At 48.1% G+C, this 20,480-nt stretch overlaps 1 protein-coding gene across 1 annotated transcript; it reads right to left on the bottom strand.

Annotated features, from left to right (window-relative positions):
- Positions 1–108: 108 nt before the first annotated feature.
- On the bottom strand, positions 109–19,548 carry LOC121295330 (envoplakin-like). Its single transcript, XM_041219819.1, has 22 exons — positions 19,427–19,548; positions 14,494–14,593; positions 14,087–14,241; positions 13,712–13,835; positions 13,102–13,233; positions 12,713–12,754; positions 12,465–12,626; positions 11,400–11,507; positions 10,848–10,943; positions 10,204–10,314; positions 9,677–9,823; positions 9,275–9,429; positions 8,982–9,079; positions 8,456–8,628; positions 6,981–7,159; positions 6,556–6,694; positions 5,945–6,138; positions 5,530–5,680; positions 5,035–5,118; positions 4,816–4,926; positions 4,331–4,423; positions 109–4,093 (listed from the first exon to the last, which is right to left on the bottom strand). Exons 1-22 carry the CDS (start codon positions 19,483–19,485, stop codon positions 659–661), a joined length of 6,048 nt encoding a protein of 2,015 aa, XP_041075753.1. The 5' UTR covers positions 19,486–19,548; the 3' UTR covers positions 109–658.
- Between the last annotated feature and the right edge of the window lie 932 nt (positions 19,549–20,480).

The following is a 20,480-nucleotide window of genomic DNA, read 5'->3' as shown; positions in this document are numbered from 1 at the left end:
AAAACCTTTGGCCGTAGCTCTATTACACCTCAAAGTAATTTCAGGAGACAAGGTTGAGACAAGGCCAACATGGATGTAGATACGAAAAAACCAAAAACAGAGAGCAAGTTCAACTTAATGAAAATTTAATAAAGTAGAATCTTACAACAGTGAACAGTTTACCAAAGAGGCTGTTCTAGTGTGTGTGTGTGTGTGTGTGTGTGTGTGTGTGTATATATACACACACACACACACACACACACAATCTATAGGTTAATCCTTCAAGTGCACAGACTGCATCAAGACCCATCCACCAGGTTAACACAATATCAAAGTTCGATATGTGATATGCTTTTTTATTTATTTATTTATTTATTGCTATTATCCCAACAGTTTTAACAAGGAAACTATACTTTTAAAAAAATACATAATAATATTTAAATATAAAAAGATGTTTTTAAAGACATTTTGCTCGAACACCCTTCTTAACATAAGATAAAACAAGGCTGAACCAAATAAAATAGTTACAGGGCAGCGCAGGGGTTCCTGAGAAGCAGTTAAAAGCTGTGATAAGTCTTCACCTGGACGCGGCCAGTTTAGTTTTCAATGAAATTGGATAGACTGCCCATCAGAGCAGGAGGAGAAGGGGCCCCAGTGCCAGGAAGGTGGGCGGTGGGGTTCAGTAATGCAGGCTGGGGTACAGCGAGTTGTTCAGCTTGTTAACTGGCCTGTAGGTGGCATACGACTGGCTGTTAGAAGACGCTGGCAGGAGGAGTAGGCCGGTGAGCTCGTCAGTGTGGCAGCGAGCCATGGCCTCCTTGTAGTTGATCTTCTCCTTGGTGACGGGGTCGATCAGGTCCTTGGCGTAGTTGATGTCCTCCTGGAGCTCCCTGGCCATGGTGCCATCGATCATCTTGCTGCCAACGGCGTCCAGCAGGTTGATCCGCCCGGCCCGCTTGGGATCTACCAGCCCCCCTGTCAGGTACTGGGCCTCCATGTAACGCATGCCGTTGTCCCGCGGCATCCAGCCGTTCAGCACGGCCTCACCGACGGAGAGCCTGTTCTTGGTGACTGGGTCCTCCACCCCGGTGAACGCTTTCTGGGCGTTGAGCAGCCTCTGGAGTTGCGCGCTATCAATCAGGCTTCGCTCGGCCGCCTTGTGGACGGAGTAGCGGTCCCTAGTGGCGATGTCGATGATTCCGCCCGTGGCGGCCTGCACCTCCAGCAGCTTCTGCGCAGTGATGGGGTCGATGAGCTTCCTGGTCACGGCGCTGCGTACAGACATTCTGGAGTCTGTGCTGGGGTCGTAGATCCCCGCGATAGGGAACTGATCCTCCTGTTGGGTGCTGGAGACGGTTCCAGACTGGTAGCTTAAGTTCTGTAGGTGTGTTGTGGAGGAATGCAACGGGGCAATTGGTTTGGGCTTGGTTTCGCCGGCCACCAGAAGGGCGAACTCAGCGATGTGGATCTTGCCTTCCCTGAATCTGCGGACCTGCTCGGGAGTCACCCGGTTTTGTGTGAGCGCTTCGTCGATGGAGTACTCCTTGCCACTCTTTTTGTCCAGGAGTATTGCAATCTGTCCACTGGAGCTCCTGGTGGTGGTCTCCTCCCAGTCGCACTCCTGCTCTTGGAGTTCGATGTACTGGCTGTGGTCGATCAGGCCTCTCTTGTAAGCCTCGTAGGGGGACATGTCTTTGCCCGTGTCGGGGTCAAGGATAGAGATCTTGGTGGAAAGGTTGCTTTCGTACGTGTGCATCTCGTTCTGCTTCTCCTCATTCTTCAGTTTCTCCAACAACTCCCGGAGGGTGAGCTCCCTCTGCTGGAGCTTGTCTTTCTCCTGCAGGATTTCCTGTTCCAGCTGCAGCATCTCCGCCTCCATCTTAATGCTCTTCTCCCTGCTTACCTGACTCCTCTCACTCATCAGCTTGGAGTGCTGCTGGTAGGAGATGCTCAAATGCTGCTTCTCCATGCTCAGCATCTTCAAGTCCTTCTCAGCAGACTCCTTATCCCTGCGCAGGGCATCCCTGGTCTGCGTGAGTATGGACTCCTCCCTGGAGATGCTGCTCCTCGTGTTCTCCAGTCTATTGAGACGGTCCGAGAGACGCTGCAGCTCATCCTCTGCGTCCCTCCTTGCGTTCCTCTCCTGGTTCAGCTGGTCCCTTATCCTTGATCGTTCGCCTTCCACCAGTCTGTCTTTCTCTACCCTGATCACCTCTTTGTAGACTGTCTTCTCCATGGACTTCTCCCTGGTCAGGACCTCCACCTTGATCTGGATGTTCCTGAACTCTCTTTCCAGCCTCAGGATGTCGTTCCTCTCTTTCTCCAGCTCGCCCCGCAAGCTGCTGGATACCTTCTCCAGGTGGGGGTCTTTCTCCACCTTCAGAACCTCCTCCATGATGATCTTCTCCTCGATGGGCGGCGGGGCCGAAGTGATCTCTGTGATGCGGGTCTTTATTTGCCTGAGCTCCATCTCCACTTGGATCTTCTTGCTGCGCTCGTCCTGTTGGTTCAGAATCCTCTCCTTCTCCTCCACCAGGGCACGGAGCTGCTGCACTTCCAGCTCCAGCTTCCTCCTGGTCTTCACCTCCTCATCCAGACTCCTGCTCAGCTTCTCGTGCTCCATGGCCTGCATGGGGTCCTTCTGCAGCCGTGTGACTTCCTGTATCACCACCTTCTCCTGGGGCTTCTGCCTCTCGAGGAGGATGTACGCGTTCTGCAGGTCGAAAACTTTTTCCTCCGTGGCTCTGCGCTGTTGACCTTCGTCACGCAGCTCCCTCCGGAGACGGTCCGCTTCCTTCTCCAGGAGGGGGTCGTTTTCGTACCTGATCACCTCCTTGGTAACTAGCTTGGTTTCCACCTTGGACTTCTCTACCTTCCACTTGTCCCTCTCCTTGCGCATGCGGAGGAGCAGCTCATAGGAACTGTTGTAGCTGGAATTCTGCCATTCCAGCTGCTGCTTCATCCTCTCAATCTCCCGCAGGGTCTCTGGGCTCTTCTCCAGTTTCACCACCTCCTGGATCACCTCTTTTATTTCCACCTTTGGCGGCTGAGCCCTCAGGGCATTCAGGTCCACCATGACCTTCTTGATGTCTACGTCCAGTTCTTCTCGTTGCTTGATGGAGTCCTGCAGCTCTCTCCTGAGGCGGACCAGCTCCCTCTCCGTTTCCGGGTCGACCCGGAAGATCTCCTTGACAATCTCCTTGATTTCCACCTTCTGTTTCATCTCGTCCACTTGCGTGAAGCGGAGCTGTAGGTTGTTAAACTCCTTCAGCAGGTTGGAGGTGGTCTTCCTCTCCTCTTCCAGGGCAGTGCGGAGCCTAGCGGACTCCTTGATGAGCATAGGGTCCTGCTCCACTTTTTTCACCTCCTTTGTGATGATCTTGGGCTCCACTGTGGGAATGATTCTCTCCAGGGTGTTGATCTGGCTCCTCGTTTGGAAGATGAGGTCATTCAAGGATTTGCTACTCTGGCTTTCATCGGCAATCTGCTTCTCGAAGGTCCTGCATGCCATTAACATCTCAGGGTCTTTCTCTATTTTTACCACCTCTTTCATCACAATCCTCTCCCTGACTTTGGGCTTCTGCTGCTCCAGGATGGTGATCTCAGTCCTCATGTGCACTGTCTCGCGCTCCAACATCCGCAACTCTTCTTTCAGTCTGCGGATCTCTTCTTTCAGTTTGGCTGCGTCTCTGTCCAGCTGGGGGTCAGTCTCAATCTGGGTCACTTCCTTGGTCAGTAACTGGGGTTTGATGGCCTTCATTTCCTTCTCCAGGACCATGATCTTCTTGCTCGTCACGTCAATTTCAGTCTGAGTGGAGGAGCGCCTCATGTTCTCGTCTTCTATCTTGCTCCTCAGGGCGAAGAGGTCGCTCTCCAGTTTGGGGTCTCGGTAGTACTGCACCACCTCCTTCTCCTCAACCCTCTCCACCCCTCTCCTGCTCTTCAGGATCATCAGCCTCTTCCTGGTCTCTGCCAGCTCGTTCTCCACGCGGGTGCGTCTGGAGATCTCGTTCTCCAGTTCAGTCTTCAGGCTCTCTGTCTCGTTGATGCTTTTCAGCTGGCTCTCTTGCTGGAGTTGCTGTCGAATCACCACCTGATTGACTTGCTGCTCCTTCTGCAGATTGTAACAGAGAATGCATGAGCTGGGGGCATTGTTACAAAATCTACAAAATGCATACATGTAATAAAAGTGGTCTCTTTACACTATTGCATTTCTTTTAAATCAAAAGTTTGTGTTATTTAGAGACCCCACAGTTGCAAAAATTGGGAAAGTCACTAACCTTTATGATAGCAATCCTTGATCTTTTTTAAAAAAGTAGTATTAAATAACTCAATTAAACCTCCACAGTACCTTTCCCATGACCTTGGTAGCATAATCCAGCTGGTTCAGGAGCTGCTCGTTCTCAGCAGAGACCTGAGTGTAGTGGTTCACCAGATCCTTCTCCTAAACATTAAAGAAGAAAACAAGCAAACTGTCAAGAACACAAACTCAGACAACTGCTTCAGGAGCTGCTCAGATCTCTCATTTCCCATTTTTCCTAAATCTAAATGGTTGTTAGTTTTGCTAACAATTCAACACAAGCATGGCTCGAACGTTGCTGAACTACGCTGTGTATTCGCTTGTCGATAGAAGTGATGGTGATGAAAAAAACAACACACAGTTTAGTACTCTTTTTTTTTTTTTTCAATTTGCATTGAATACACCTTTTTAATTTGGTGTTACCAAGTGAGAAACAGGTGGGAAAAGTATCAAAGGTCTGAGAAATCTTGACGCTACAGACCCCCTTGGTAATTAACGTGACGGGTCCAGTCTAGTTTTGGGGGGTCTAGTCTTACCTGTTTCTGGATGCTGTCTTGCAGGGGGGTGGTGTGCAGCCTCTTCGCATCCTGGGCACCGATCTTGGAGTCCAGGGATGAGCGGTACTTGTCTGAGACTGTGTCGTAGTCCTTTTAAAAAGGGGAAAAAGATGGTATTAATTAACAAAATCGACAGAACGATGGCTGTCCAACTGTCTTTTCAAACTGTAAGGATAAAAGAGTTTGCCCAAAACTTACATTGAGGAGCATCTGAAGGTCTTGGGAAAGGTCGATGGTCCGGTCCATATCTCTTCCCTTCCTCTTGATGTCTTCCACAACCCTCTGGAAATATTTCACAGAAAGTTAAATAAATTGCTGTCTGGAACTCCCAAATAATGTATCAAGTTATTTTGTGATGTATGGATTACTGGAGACTAAGAACAGCCCCACTCTCATCCATACAGCAGTGACAGCGTGAGGGGCAGTTCGGTCCCGATGCTCAATCAATCCCTCTTGGCATCTCTATTTGAGAAGTGCCAGCTGATGGCTTCATGTAAACGTGTGGTGGTTTTGTGCCGTGGGTCTACTATTCTAAGCTGGAACTGAACCTGGATCTCCAAGAGCAGAGAGAAGCATGGTGCATTAACCAACCAACCAGAATCACGAAGAAGCCTCACAAATCAGGCTGTGGTTAACAAATGACCACATCATTCTGCAATTATGCAGGGCATTGTGGGTTCCTAACCGCCTTACCTTCTGGGAGTTGTACTTGTTGGTGACCTGGGAGAGCCCATCGCTGCTGCTGATCTTGTTGTTGGGTAGATTGTCCATGAAGTAATTCAGGGATTGACAGGAATTCTGCAGGCTCTGGTTCTTTCGACTAGCTTCCTGAGTGAGCTGCTCTCTGTCAGGAGAGGAGAGGAGAGGGAGGAAGGTTTTATCTTTGTATTTTCATTTCTCATCAAAACTGCACTTGGTGACTATTTCTATATTATGGTTCTGTAGAAACAGCCACAGCAGTTGATTGAACATGATGCTCCGGACGGCCTCAGCATCAAGCATCATGATAACCAAACGCTGTCTCATTTAAAAAAAAGTAACTGAAGATACAATAGGCTGCTGAGAGAATAATACCCCAGTGCACTGAAGTGAACTCCTGTGTGCTCACCTCTGACCGATCTGGCTGGCCACGCTGGCATGTCGTTCTCGCAGTCTCTGCACCTCGGCCTCTTGCTTCTTGATGTCAGGGCAGTACTCCTGGAAGCCCTTCTGCAGGGAGCTGCACTGCTGCTGCGTCACATCCAGGTCTTTGCCCAGCTTCGTCAGGATATCATCCTTCTCAGACAGATCGCTCTGCATTTTCTAAAGGAGGCAAGAGGAGGGGGGAGATAAAGGTAGATTATTCAGGGCAGCAGGGGACAAACACACACCAGACTTGAGTTTTTAAATCTGGATTACTGTTTTTTTGTTGTATTTAAAGCTAGGTATTTGGAGACAGTGTGGACTAGTGATAGTAACTGAGGAACAGTGAGGCCTTGTGGCTGGTATGATTGTGAGGGAGACCATGTGGTCTGGTGGTAAAAGCTAAGGGGATGGGAGGCAGCATGACCAGGTAGTTCGAGCTGAGAGACAAGGAGGGAGGTGGCATGACCAGGTAGTTAGAGCTGAGGTGTTGGGAGGGAGGTTGTGTGGCCCAGTGTAGATCTAAGGCCCTCGTGGATACAGTGTGGCACAGTGGCTTGGGCAGTCCCATCACACGAGTGTTCAGAGCATGCCCACCTGGAGCTCCTGGTTGCGTGCCTGGATGGCGCTGGGTTTGTTGACGATGCCCATGTCTGCTGCCAGTTCACTCTCGAACTTGGAGATGATGCCGTCCGCTTTCTTGATGTCATTCTCCAGACTCAGGGCAGCGTTGGCTCTGATGGGGAAAACAGACTTGACGTTTATGTTCTCCAATGTTGTTTTCCTATTATTTCGCAGCCCTTATTGGTGTTGAATTAACTCCTCAGGAATTAAACAGTCGCTATGAATCCCTAATACGTCATATTGAGACATCAACGGCAAATAAGCTGAAACACAAACAAGCTGCTGCCATGTGCGTTTCGTTTAAGGAAAGGTGTTGAAAGCTAGTCTACACCCCTATCCAGCACCGTGAATGTCACGCGGTGTTGTTTCACGCCCGCTAGGCGGAGGCTGGCACTTACTTCTGCGTGTACAGGCTGGACAGGGCGCTGACCTCATCGTACTTGCTCTTGACGTTGTTGAGTTTGTTGGGCAGTGCCGCTGCTGTGGGGCCGCTGGGCTTTGTGGATAAGAAAGCCTCAATCTCCCTCTGGGCTGTGTCCTTCTCCACCCCGATGCTCCGCAGGGCTTTGTTGGTGCGCTGCACGGGGGAACCAGAGATTAGAGAGCGAGACACCTGCAACCATTACCCTCGCGAGAGTACATTGCACTGTATAGTGCTGTAAATCGAACCTGACATTGACGTCAATTATAGATTATGACAAATACATCGGCATTTAAATATAGCACTCTCCAATTTTCATATTCCTGCCGTCACTCGTCTGCCTTGTTTTGTGTAAAATCTGACAAATTTCCAGTGTAAACATAACGGTAAATTAAGAAGAAAACAAAAATCAACCCCACTGTCTATAGGAAGAAAAAAAACACATTAACATTATGACCTATTTATTCACGTGGAAATAACTCGATCTCTGTTTTTTATTTTAATTTGCTGTTTGTTTCAATTCATGAATTACGTGACCCAGCTTCTGCTAGCGAAAGCAGATTCTCTTCCAGCACAGATGCATTGCACTTTTTGCTGTCATATTTTAGTCAAAACTTTACATGGCTTTGCCTAGCCACTTAGATTTGCATTATCTTCAGTGAATACTCATCATATTTCCAAACAGTACATTAGAGGCAGCCTAACCTTTCCTGCAACAGAACTTTCCGCAGCGACAACTCGGGTTGATCATTTTATTTTGCGTCTCCATACATGAATATGTATAATATCTTTCATATGTGGATTTATTATGAATTGACTTACTGCCCACATCGCAACCAAGATATGTGGAATATCTCTTTCATACATGTATAGTCCTAATCAATCTACATACTACATCGCAACTAAAACTCTGACACATACTGGAGTGCTCAGAGAAGCGTTTCAGCCACGTAGATTCACTTTTACACTACTTTACTGAGGCCCTATCTATTTCACGGCTGAGAAAAACGTGACACAGACTGTCTATTTTGTGTACTTTTACCCGTAAACCCAGTTAATTTATGTGTATCTGTCCAGGTTCAAGATGTGATTACAAGTTATGGTCTACTTAAATTGAGGTAAATGTATGTTTTTTTCGCGGGTATGGAATAAAATTAGGATTTCACGGACCTGTTTAAACATTAAATAAACCTAAGTGGACAAGATTTCAGAGCACTATAAAAGCCTACAAATAGTGGTACTTGCTTCCTTACTAAAACAGAGTGCTGTCATTTGTTAAAGGCAAGCTTGCAACATCTCCCAGCAGTTGCTTCCAACATTCTTGGTCGAAAGTGCAAGGCAAAGCTTAGCCAAGTTATACAGATGTAGAACTCGATTAGAAACAGTCCCAAAACTCAGTTACCCTGGTCACTGAGGGGTCCCACTATAGCTCTGTTAGGGCTCTGGCCTCACCTCCTGGTCCTGGAGCCGGGTGCTCACGTCCTGGGACGCGGCCCTGCGGTTCAGCGGCGCTCGCAGGCGGTTCACGATGTCCTTCTCTGTCTGTATCAGGTCCCCGTTGATCAGGTCCAGCCGCTCAGAAAACTTCCTGGCCTGAGGCTCGTCGTTGCTGCTGTAGACGCCACCTGGAAGAAATGTAGGGGCCCAGTGAGATTTACACACTGGCTGTCAATTACAGTACCATAGAACCATACAGATGCATGTGTCCTTATTGTTTGAATTGCTTCCGGCTGCTATGGGTTCTGCTATGCTGAGAGTAAGACGCTGGTATTATAATGGTGCACTTTATATAACTTTAAGCACTCAATCATGATTTGTATTAAAAATCTAAATTGGTTCCGGTAAGCCATTTTGTCAGAAACATTTGCTTCATTTTTGTTGTATTCCTAATTTGTTTTTGCAGTGGGATTTCCCACTGTGTGAAGGGCAGTGCGGATTGCCACTATGAAGGTGTAAGAGGGTTTGAAGCCGAGCGCACCTGCTTTCTGTGAGAGGTTCACCTCCACAGTCTGTCTCTTCAAGCTGCTCTGCACGTCCGCCCTGTTCCTCTTCAGCTCGTTCACGTCGTTATTCAGCCTGGCCGCCAAGCAGAGGAGACAAGTTATTCACTTTGCCCTTTAACATTAATGGTCAAAAGAACAATGTGAGAGGGAGGAAGACTTCTCTCTGTGACGTGCACAGCGAGGTAGCACTGTGCTGTACAGCTTATAAGAAGTGCAGTAGACAGACGTTTGTGCCCATGAGCGTCCTGTACAGACGGCAGCGTGGTACCTGTCCAGCTTGTCGATGGCCTCAGGGTCTGGGGGAGGGATGCTGAAGCACGCTCCAGGGAGGCTCTTGGTCACCCCATTGCTGGCCTGCACCACCCAGTTCTCGTTGTCGGTGTTGTCTTTCAGGGTGAACTTCTCTCCGCGCGTCACCTCCTCCTGACAAGATGAGAAGACTGTCAGAACCACAGGCATGCTGAGACACTCTGGGTGTAGTGAAGCAGCGGATAAGACTATTAATAGGGTTGTGTTGAAACTAGAAGTGTAGTTATATTATCATCATCATCATCATCAATGCCTTGTCTACCTGAATAAACAGAGTGCTATGTCAGGTTTACGTGGCATCTTATGTTATCGTTGTAAGCTGTCCCTGGTGACTCTATGAACATGCCTGTGATGAGCTCACCTTGCCGCTGCCCCAGTCGCACAGGGACTCCACGCTGACGGGTTTGGAGATGCGGGAGCGGCGCAGTTTGAGAGGGGCGATGTGGGGGCTGCGCTTCTTCAGGTCCGCCAGCAGACGCTCGTTCTGCAGGATGCTCTTCTCCTGGCTCTGCAGAGACAGACACGCAGCGTGAGGAGGAGGAGGGAAGAGCGGGGTCACCCCTGAACACACAGCACCCTCCCCTCAAGCAGCTTCAGAGCCTCTCTTGCCATCCCCTGGGCACGGCTCAGTATCGTGGAGTGACTGTGACAAGATGAAGGGTTAATACTACCACTGAGTTTGGGTTAAGACTGACGGGTGGGATGACAGAGACAGGGTCTTAGAAAAAAATCCAGCCACTGTACACTGCATTAGATTCCAGCCCTCCCATTCATGGAATAGCTACAGTACCCTGTAAACTTTAACAGTGTCTCCTGTATACTCTCTTGTTCAGAAGTACTGGAATAGTGCCTTCCAACCTGTTCCAACCCCACCCCCCAGCGCCTCACCTCAATAGTCCTCAGGATCTCACTGTTGCTTTTGAAGCCGAGGGATTTGGGGTCGAGTTCTGTGTTGAGCTTCTGGACAGACTGGGACACGGTGTCCACATCATCCTGGAACTGAAGAGCAGCAGCAAAGCGGAGAGAAACATGGCATCACTCATTCCATTCATTTCAAATAGCCCTCCTGATAGAATCTCTTCTAGAGAGGCATGCTGAGTGCAGCGCCATGCTGACAGGCAACACAGGTAGGTGCAGCGGCAGTAGTGCGTTACAACAATTATTGTATGCTTGTTACTGACCAGCCTGTAATCTCTATATTTCGTTTCTGTATTATTAATAATGGCATTATAGCTTGACTTGGTAGCAGCAGCTGGATACTTCAGTGTAACAACACAAGAGTCTGGGGCTGCCTTTTAAGTTTTTAAGTTTTAAGTGGCTTAAAACAGAACAACTAGAACTGAAGTTTCATGTTTGTAAATTATGGAACCAAGTCCAAACAGGAGCCTGAGCAAGAACTCTGATTACTATTACAGACACCTTTAAAAAAAGAAATAAAAGGATGGGCTTCAGCTCGTGCTGATAGCAGTTGTCAGCTGTGTGTGCTTGCTGGTGTTTTGTGCAGCAATGCAGAAGAGATGCTGCTTCTCTACCTTTTTATAGTTCTCCACATTCTGAAGGTGGCTCTCCTGGCAGATGCAGAGGTTCAGAAAGCTCTGCCACTCGTTCCGAACCGTGTCTCTGTGTGCCTGAGGACAGGGAGGAACCGCGTTACAGCTCTGAAACTGGGGCAGAATCGGCACATACTCCATCCCTCCTCTACACTGTCAGATACGCACATGCTGTTCTACAACTTAGAGGAGGTACATCTGTACCTTTTTTACTGCATTGATCACTCACTCATAAACTAAAACATGAACTACAGTGCTCCCTCCATTATTTCTTGACTGGGTAGTTCACAAATTTGTTTAATTCACGGTCAGGCCATGAGAGCAGTAAGTTGTACAAGTTCTATACTGTAGAAGAGCCCTTTATTCATGATTTTCTTATGCATAAGACTGAAATCCTGACGTGGCACTGTGCTAATCCTGTAAACCAGCTTATACTGTAAGTGCTGAAAGTAAATAATAACTGAACTCATGAACTCTCCAGCTCTCATCCGTTTCCATGCAGGGCAGGTGCGAGCCAAGTCCTGCTGCTCTCACCTGGATCGTGGGTCTGGCGGGATGCTTCATCTCAATGAGCCGGTCCCCATCGTCCTGCAGCTTGTTCACCTCGCTCTCGTGGGTCATCAGGCTATTGGTCTTGAAATTCTGAGGGGAGACAAGGCAGCATGGAGCTCAGTGTCTCCCCCTGTCTGCAGGGAGGGCTGAGCGCTAGATGTTCAGGATAAAGCTATCAGTCCAGTAATAAAGACCGCCTGTCCACAAAGACTGCTATTAGAGGGTGGCTAGCAGTCGTTATCGGTGTAGACAGTAACTATACGTTGGCTTTATTTCATTTTTTACTCCCTCTTTCTCTATTTGTTTCTCACTTCTTCCTTCTCTTGTCTCTGCCTCTCCCCACTCCCTCTCTCCTCACCCCGTACTGCCTGCATACATCGGCAGATTCTCTCTGTCTCCCTCTCCTCACCTCGTACTGCCTGCGCACATTGGCAGATTCTCTCTGTCTCCCTCTCCTCACCTCGTACTGCCTGCGCACATCGGCAGATTCTCTCTGTCTCCCTCTCTCCCGCTCCTCACCTCGTACTGCCTGCACACATCGGCAGATTCTCTCTGTCTCCCTCTCTTCACCTCGTACTGCCTGCTCACATCGGCAGATTCTCTCTGTCTCCCTCTCCTCACCTCGTACTGCCTGCGCACATCGGCAGATTCTCTCTGTCTCCCTCTCCTCACCTCGTACTGCCTGCGCACATCGGCAGATTCTCTCTTGTCTCCCTCTCTCCCGCTCCTCACCTCGTACTGCCTGCACACATCGGCAGATTCTCTCTTGTCTCCCTCTCCTCACCTCGTACTGCCTGTGCACATCGGCAGATTCTCTCTGTCTCCCTCTCCTCACCTCGTACTGCCTGCGCACATCGGCAGATTCTCTCTGTCTCCCTCTCCTCACCTCGTACTGCCTGCGCACATCGGCAGATTCTCTCTGTCTCCCTCTCTCCCGCTCCTCACCTCGTACTGCCTGCACACATCGGCAGATTCTCTCTGTCTCCCTCTCCTCACCTTGTACTGCCTGCGCACATCGGCAGATTCTCCCTCTCTTCCTCTCCTCACCTCATACTTCCTGCGCACATCAGCATGATCGGCCATGCGGTCGCTCCAGTCCTGCTTCAGCAACTGTTCCTGCTGCTCGTTTAGGTAGGCAAGCTCCTTGGTGCAGCCCTGCATGTAGTCGTACAGACTGCCCAGATAGCGCCTGCGCCACTGCGAGGTATCCTGGGGAGGGAAGACACTGTGTGCACAGGATATTCCAAACAGTAATACCACATTTCAGTGCCATGTGTGTATGTTCCAATTCTTACCAACAGATTCTTGTATTTCTCCTGAATATTAGCGTACTGTTCCTGAAATAAAAAATAAAAAAAACACAATTCATGATTTCGATTGAGGGGATTTACACAGTCAGCACATCTGGGGTTGGGTTGGGGGTTTGTGGTTTGGGGTTTGAGGGTTGGGGTTTAGAGGGTGGGGGGTGGAGTTGGGGTTTGGGGTTTTGGGTTTGTGGTTCAGAGGGTGGGGTTTGTGGTGACTCACAAGGTTGCTGGTTTTGGTGTTTTCAATCGGCGGCCTCACAGGACCCCTGATCGAGGGTATGGGGTCTGTGGTTTGGGGGTTGAAGTTTGTGGTTTTGGGGGGTTGGGTTTGTGGTTTGGAGTTTGTGGTTTTGGGCGTTGGGTTTGGGGTGACTCACAGGGTTGCTGGTTTTGCTGTTTTCGATCTGCGGCCCATACTGCTCCACCTCCTTGTGCAGGATGTTGTGCTCTGCGATCTGCTTCTCCAGCTCCGGCAGGGTGGGTCCGTACACCCCCCCGTTCACCTGCCTCTGCACAGACAGACACACCGTCAGCGAGGGAGCTCAGCAGTACAGCGCTGCTTTTAAACAGGGTACGAGCAGCTAGATCCAAAAACTATACGAAGAAGTTCTCGCACGTCAAATTGATTCCCACTGCCTTCTCTCACTGGGTTCTCGTCAGCTTATCTGAACAGAGGCAGATCTCAATACTGACCATCCTTAAATCGCTACACGGGACCCTGGCGCTGTTATGCAAGATTTTCATTGCTACACACATTTCTGTTTCCTCAGTGCTGGTATTCGGACTCCAATGGCCTCTATTATGCCCATTTTTTATAAAGTCCCCATAGTGAGCAATCTCCCACTGAAACTGCTTAATAATTCAATTTGTTTATCTAATCCTCCTTCTCACAAAGTGAATGCAGTGGTTTTGCCTATTCAACACTGTCTTCTGTTTGTATTATAAATCTAGGACACAGTAAAGCATGGCTGGCAGAGCCCCTCTAACCTGCTTCTGGTTGAGAATTTGCGGCCAGTCAATTCCAGAGCTGCTATCGGGAACATCCAGATGATCGTAAACCTCCCGGTACTGAGCACAGGCCTTGGACCAGCGCTCATGCAGCAGCTTGACACTGGGGAGAGAGGAGAGACAGTTGCCATTAATTTCAAAAGCCTCTTCACTATGGAACTGCCCCTGTACTTTATTTGCTGGACAGAGACGAGACGAGACGACACGAGACGAAGTGAGGTGGTATTTGTTCAAAGATTGCAGAATCAAATTGAATTTGAAGCAAACAGCTCCCATGGTCTCCTGCAGAGGGAACCCTTTCCAACACAGCGCCTGGATGTTTCTGGGAGCTCCACGGCATTGACGGTGACTCACTCTTTATCGATCTCGGCGGCCTGGGGGTGCTGCCTCTTCTTGGCCTTGTCCACGTCGAGGAACAGGTCCTTCAGCAGCCCTTCCGCATCGGACAGGTTGTCTGCATTCACTTTCTGATACTCGAAGGCCTTGCCTTTACTCTGGTTGGAGTGATCCTGTAGGAGTGAGCAGAGAACATTACAAGAGAGCACAGCACTGCTCTGACTGTCCTCAGCCTAACACAGGCAAGAGACGACACTGACGTACTGCCCAAATCTGATAGAAATCCAACCACGAGACAGCTGCTAAATAAACAGGTGAAAATGTACTATGGTGAGCTTTGTCTAAGGGTAGCGGAGACAGGCAGACGTGTAGCTCAGTCCTGACTACACTGAGAAGGGAGCGCAGTCATGAAGTGTCATACTAACCACAATGAGTTTTTCCTCCGAGCGGAGAATGTCCTTTTCCACCTGGTCTGCATTCTTCTGCATGCGAGCGATCAGCAGAGCCAGATCATTGACCTCAGACCTGGGGAGAGGGGGCAGGGACACTGTCAGTCACACCAGCACTTTACTACAGTCATAGTCATAGCAATAAAGTAGTGAAAAGTGGGGGTTCAAACTTAGTCAATGAATTTATACCTTAATAATAATAATAATAATAATAATAATAATAATAATAATAATGAGCGCTAGTCTAAACACTCCATTCTCAGCTCTCCCTCTCATATAGGCACACTAAAGCCCAGTCCATTTCTTGCTCAGCTGGTCTGCTCTGCGGTCTGCAGAAAGTCAGATCTGGGTGCTGCCTGACAGGTAGGGTGACCTCAGTCTGTCATCGAGCCAGGGGAGGGGCTCACAGCTACAAGAGCAACTTCCTCCACTCACTCAGAATTCCACGCATCTCTCACATTCTGATCAATCACTGTGCCAATCTCTGTTGTGTTGCTTCGAGAGGCGTGGCATCCGCATACCTGTGGGCCAAGTCCTTATAACATGTCCAGTGACACTCCTCAATCCAGCGAAGAGAGAAGGAATGGGACTCTGGTATGTCTTTATTATTGATATTTATTTTCTTGTTGTGGTTGTCAATAGCGCCAGTGCATTGAAAGGGTTTGTGATCTATGCTGTGATGTCAGTCTTGCACTTTGTACAGGTCTAACCTGTTCAGAAAGTGGACCTGTTAGAAACACCCAAAGTGATCTAGTCACTGAGATGCTGTGGTTCAGCCTCTCTGTGTTTAATCCTCATACTGCACCAATTCGAACCACAAGGCTGAAACACCTTGATCTTAGAGAAATGTACTGCAAAACACAGAGCAAAATGACAGATACTGCATGCCATTGATCACTCCAAAGCTATGAGATGAAAATGTGATCAGCACTTTATCCATTCAGTGATCTTATTCTCCATCCTTTACAAGCCCCCCAGGATAACAATGGAATCTGTTTTGGGGGGACCCCTTGCAGCACCCCTGCATGTGCAGACAGCGATACATCTTATCTAAAACACTGCTCAGGTCCCTCCAACAGAAACTTCTGTGACACGGTGAACTTGCTTTGACCATTATCCTCTTGGTGAGGCTCTCATAGACAACCTGAAGAGCAGCACTCTAAATCAGACCTTTCCACTCACTGCCTTTGGTGGTTGGAGTAGACAAGAGGACAATGATGATAGATCTGGAACTAACTCACCCCAGGTAAAACAAGAAGTAGCTGAACCGGACCGAGATGAACTGAACCAAGCCTTTGTGCACTGGATAAGCACCTCTACCTTGCTCTCTACACCTCGCCCAATCTGAAGAGATCAGCCTGCATTGCCCTCCCTGCCCACTGTTTGAATAGCAGAGACTCCTGATCTACCTCTATACTGTAAACAGAGCGAGGAGCCTCCCTGGAAGGATCTGGTTCAGGACAATGCTGCTGCTGCTCCGTTTACTGTCTCTCTGAGCTCTAGCAAGAGCCTCGAAGTCTCAGCAGACATATATATATATACACACACACACTTGAATATCTCTGAATGGACAAGTTGTTTTTCTAGTCTGATGGCCAGCATGCTCATTTAACAACCACAAGATCGTCGACCTCTGCAGGTCACAAGCCAATTCCTTTCTTACACAGGATTGTCTACTGATCACTTATTTCAATTTGCAAATACATCCTGAAAACCACACCTGCATGTGCAGCTGCAGAGGGGTTGGTGAGGGTTAGCCCGCCCGTGTCTTGTAGAAACTGTCCTCCCAGACTGGAACAATGTGCTGTCACAGTGTGGAGATCAGCCGGGCACCGCACCATGCTGGAAAAAAACTTCGACCCACGTGGAAGAGAAGAGTCCTTGTTTATCATGTAGATAGAGAGGGGATTCATGTTCTCCAGCTGGGAAATGCGTGGAAGACAGCTGATTCCCTCTCCGCCTCCCTGCCACTCTCACTCCGAGTGGTTAGAACGCAGGAGTTGTAACGGCAGAGTTAACCTGTTCTGTACTGAAATGTTCTTCAGCTGCTTCTATTTTTATGCAAACAAATAGCATTGCTGTGTGCGGCGTGCAGTGTGCTGTTTGCATGCTGTTAATGCCTCAGGGTCCCTGGAATATAAGCCACTGCTGTCTGTTTGCTGTATTCTATGCAACATGAAAGACATTTCAAATGTATTCCACACACGATTAAGAGGGAGCATATATATATATGTGAACACATGGCAAGGTGTGCAAACAACACTTACAGCTTTGATGAGGGCAAAGAGTAGTATTTCCTCCCCATCACCTGGCATGAGGGCTGGGCCACTTTGAAAGCCCTCCCTTCTCCCACCCTGGCATAAGCACTGTGCCCCTTTCCCACCCCAGCATAGGCACTGTGCCCGTCTCCCACCCCGGCATAGGCACTGCCCCTCTCCCATCCCAGCATAGGCACTGCCCCTCTCCCACCCCAGCATAGGCACTGTGCCCCTCTCCCACCCCGGCATAGGCACTGTGCCCCTCTCCCACCCCAGCATAGGCACTGTGCCCGTCTCCCACCCCGGGATAGGCACTGCCCCTCTCTCACCCCGGCATAGGCACTGTGCCAGTCTCCCACCCCGGCATAGGCACTGTGCCCGTCTCCCACCCCGGCATAGGCACTGTGCCCCTCTCCCACCCCAGCATAGGCACTGTGCCCGTCTCCCACCCCGGCATAGGCACTGTGCCCCTCTCCCACCCCGGCATAGGCACTGTGCCCGTCTCCCACCCCGGCATAGGCACTGTGCCCCTCTCCCACCCCAGCATAGGCACTGTGCCCGTCTCCCACCCCGGCATAGGCACTGCCCCTCTCCCACCCCAGCATAGGCACTGTGCCCCTCTCCCACCCCAGCACAGGTCTGATATCACGAGACCCCAGCGTTACGTAAAGAAATTTGTTCATACTTGTATAGCCTGTGCGTAGCCTGAAAGAAAATAATACGAAGAAAATTTAACTAAGACTGTCACCACACCTAGAACAAAGTAAATGCCACTGTGAGATCAGCAGTCACCACTGGCTGCACACTGCAGGGTGTGGCTGCAACTCCCACGCTGGCACAGGTTGCCTTTGGACCTTGTTTACTGCTCATTAATCATTAAAACTACAGCCATGTTTATCATACATACAGCAGAGGGGAACAGCTCTGGCCAAAAGTGTTACATCACTAGAATGTTAGGACTGAGACAGAATCAAAACCATAAATAATATATGAACATCATTCAATCACAGACACTACAAAATGATATCTCAAAAGTCTACCTGAAGCCATAATAGTAGCACAGTATTTCATATTAGATTTTGAAATGTCACGTTTTTCAATGTGTCAGTTTATCGTTAAGTACATGGAAAACTACAAAGCAGTGTGTAATTCAACATGTTAACGGAACATTGTTCAGCAGGTTTCACTTGACTATGAAAGTAAATGTGTTCATTCTATAGGGTGATGCAAAACTTTTGGCTCTAGCTATACATTAAACATTGAGATTAAGTGCTGCATATGATTTTGTTCCAATCTACCACATTCCTCTTCCTGTTCAAGAGGCATCTCAGAATATCAGTAAATATCTGGTAATGATACAGAGAAGCAGGAAAGGCAAGTATCCCTGGTGTCTCCGAGCCCTGCAGCTCAGCCAGAGTCTGACTCGCTCCCCCTGCGCATTCCCCTGCTCAGGACAGAGCAGCCCGGACTGCAGCAGCTTTATCATCCAAACATGCGTTACAGTGTTAGTGGGATAACTGCAGACAGGCTGCAGAAATAGCACATAGACACTGTTGGTTGGTTTCACAGCCCCTGATTGGCAGACTTTCAATTTTGGGTAAGGTAGTCCGAGACTAGGGCTAATCAGGGTTTGAGAAACCAGCCTTTAAGTACACAGCACTTGCGTGTCAGTACAGCAGTCATACCTGTGCACTTAATGTGTTATTACTGTGTTATTACAATGCAGTGTCTGTTTCTTCATGTTCAATTGGAAATGCTACAATGTGTCAGCGTTTCACCACAAATAAACTGCGCCGATCCAGATTCTTATTTTCTTTAGTTGTTTGACATTAATTCAAGATTTTTATTTATTTGAAAATACATCATTTTCAATTTTTTAAGGTTAATTTTTCAAGTCAGAGGTGAATTGAATGAAAGTCATTTAACTCCTATAAAACTTCATGGAGAGATGCTTCCACAGCCTGTCTCCATCACTCTCTTACAGTCCCATAGCTTTCTATACAGGGAAAGAGAAACACTGCTACTGGCACACAATGCATAAAAACAAAGGTGTAAGGTAGGTGGGTGTTTATCTCATTTCAGACAAGAGGCAAATCATTAGACTGTTTAAAATGCATCTAAAACTGACCCCAGCACCCGGGCATACAGACAAGACCGCTCATAATCCCAGGGAGATGACAGCATTGTAGTATTACTCGATAGGAGAGCACAGACAGACGCAGTCAGATAACTTCATTTCACAAAGTGATCTCTCAGCTCGGCCATATGCAACCACCAGCTTCGTAGCTGAATACATGTTCCATGTTTCTGTATCGGAATAAAACTGTCTTCTTGTGTTCTTGGCAAAGATCAGAGCTATTATACAGCCAGTTGCCTGTCAGGTGAAACAGCTGTAGCTGGATGTGACAGATAATGGATCTGTATATAACTTTTGTGACACCTGAATTCAAAAGCAGGGTCTTGGATCATTGAATGAATAAACAAACACACAAAAAAAACCTGCCTTTTTTCTGCTTGTTTTTGTTTTAAAAAGTGCCCAACTAATTTTTTGACCCCCACTTAAAAAACGAATCTAATGCAGCAACCAACCCAGCTGGTTCTATTGAAATCTCCATGCAGAAACACACACCCACCCTCAACCCTTTACTCACTTGCTGATTTTGGCAGGCGCCTTGATCGTTGTGTCTTGTGTTTCTTTTTTCTTGAACATCCTGAGGGCTGTTTAGCTCAGTCCCTGCTCTAGATCCTCTTCTATATCTCCCCCAGTGTGAAGGACACAGACAGCGCTCTGTGGTATTAAACTGCGCCTGTGTGGAAGCCCCACCCTGGAAACAGGTGTGTGTGAGAGACAGGACTGGAACAACCCGTTTCTCTTACTCATGGCTTATTGTAACATATATTAAAACTGTACTCAAAAACTACAATCAAACATAAAAGGTGTTGAGGTGTTCTATGCGCTGGATGACATCCGTATACCTAAGATAGAATGGAATTTCTAGATTTGAATATTTCGTTGACTGATTTATTACCTGAATATTAAAACCAAAAATGTATGTTTGTAAGGGTTTGGTATGAACACTTGTACAATGTGTCATGCATTTGAAACATCACATGAATTGAATGAGAATGCACTAGCCATTCAGTCCATATATAATTACATTGAAATTTTCGGTAAAATACTGAATCTTCATATAAAAAGAGCTCCTGCAATCTTTCTTGCAGTATTGATTTTGTATATGTTAGAATGTAAATAAGAAGTCATGTTTACTTTGGGCTTTGTGTTTCTTTTGAGTTTACAGACACCTGGCAACGCTCTGTGCCAGTCCTGGGAAATTGTTTAAAAGGCACCTTTATTTTAACTGTTGACTGGAAACCTGCTTTTCTGGCTCTGGGGTCCAAGGGAAGGTGCAGGAGATACTGCTGGTTGTCACCTGGGAAACTATCCTAGTGCAGGAAGGGAGCATTAAAAAGACTGGGTCTAGCCCACCACCCTCCACACAGAACAAGTGTGAACAGCAGAAGACATCTACTGTTACATTGTCTGTGTCACAACACAACTGCACTACAGTCCCAAGACAAATGTGTCTTCAGTGTAGCATTGGCTGAACAGCCTCCAAGCACAGTGTACCACCACAGTACACACACACACACACACACAGCGCAGGTTTAGTGAAAGCAGGGCAAAGCACAGATGACTACTGCTGG

This window comes from Polyodon spathula, chromosome 20 (genome assembly GCF_017654505.1).
Source record: "Polyodon spathula isolate WHYD16114869_AA chromosome 20, ASM1765450v1, whole genome shotgun sequence".
In the NCBI taxonomy this organism is placed as follows: Eukaryota; Metazoa; Chordata; class Actinopteri; order Acipenseriformes; family Polyodontidae; genus Polyodon; species Polyodon spathula.
The sequence above is the reverse complement of the archived record's forward strand: the minus strand, read 5'-3'. Positions and strand labels throughout refer to the sequence as shown.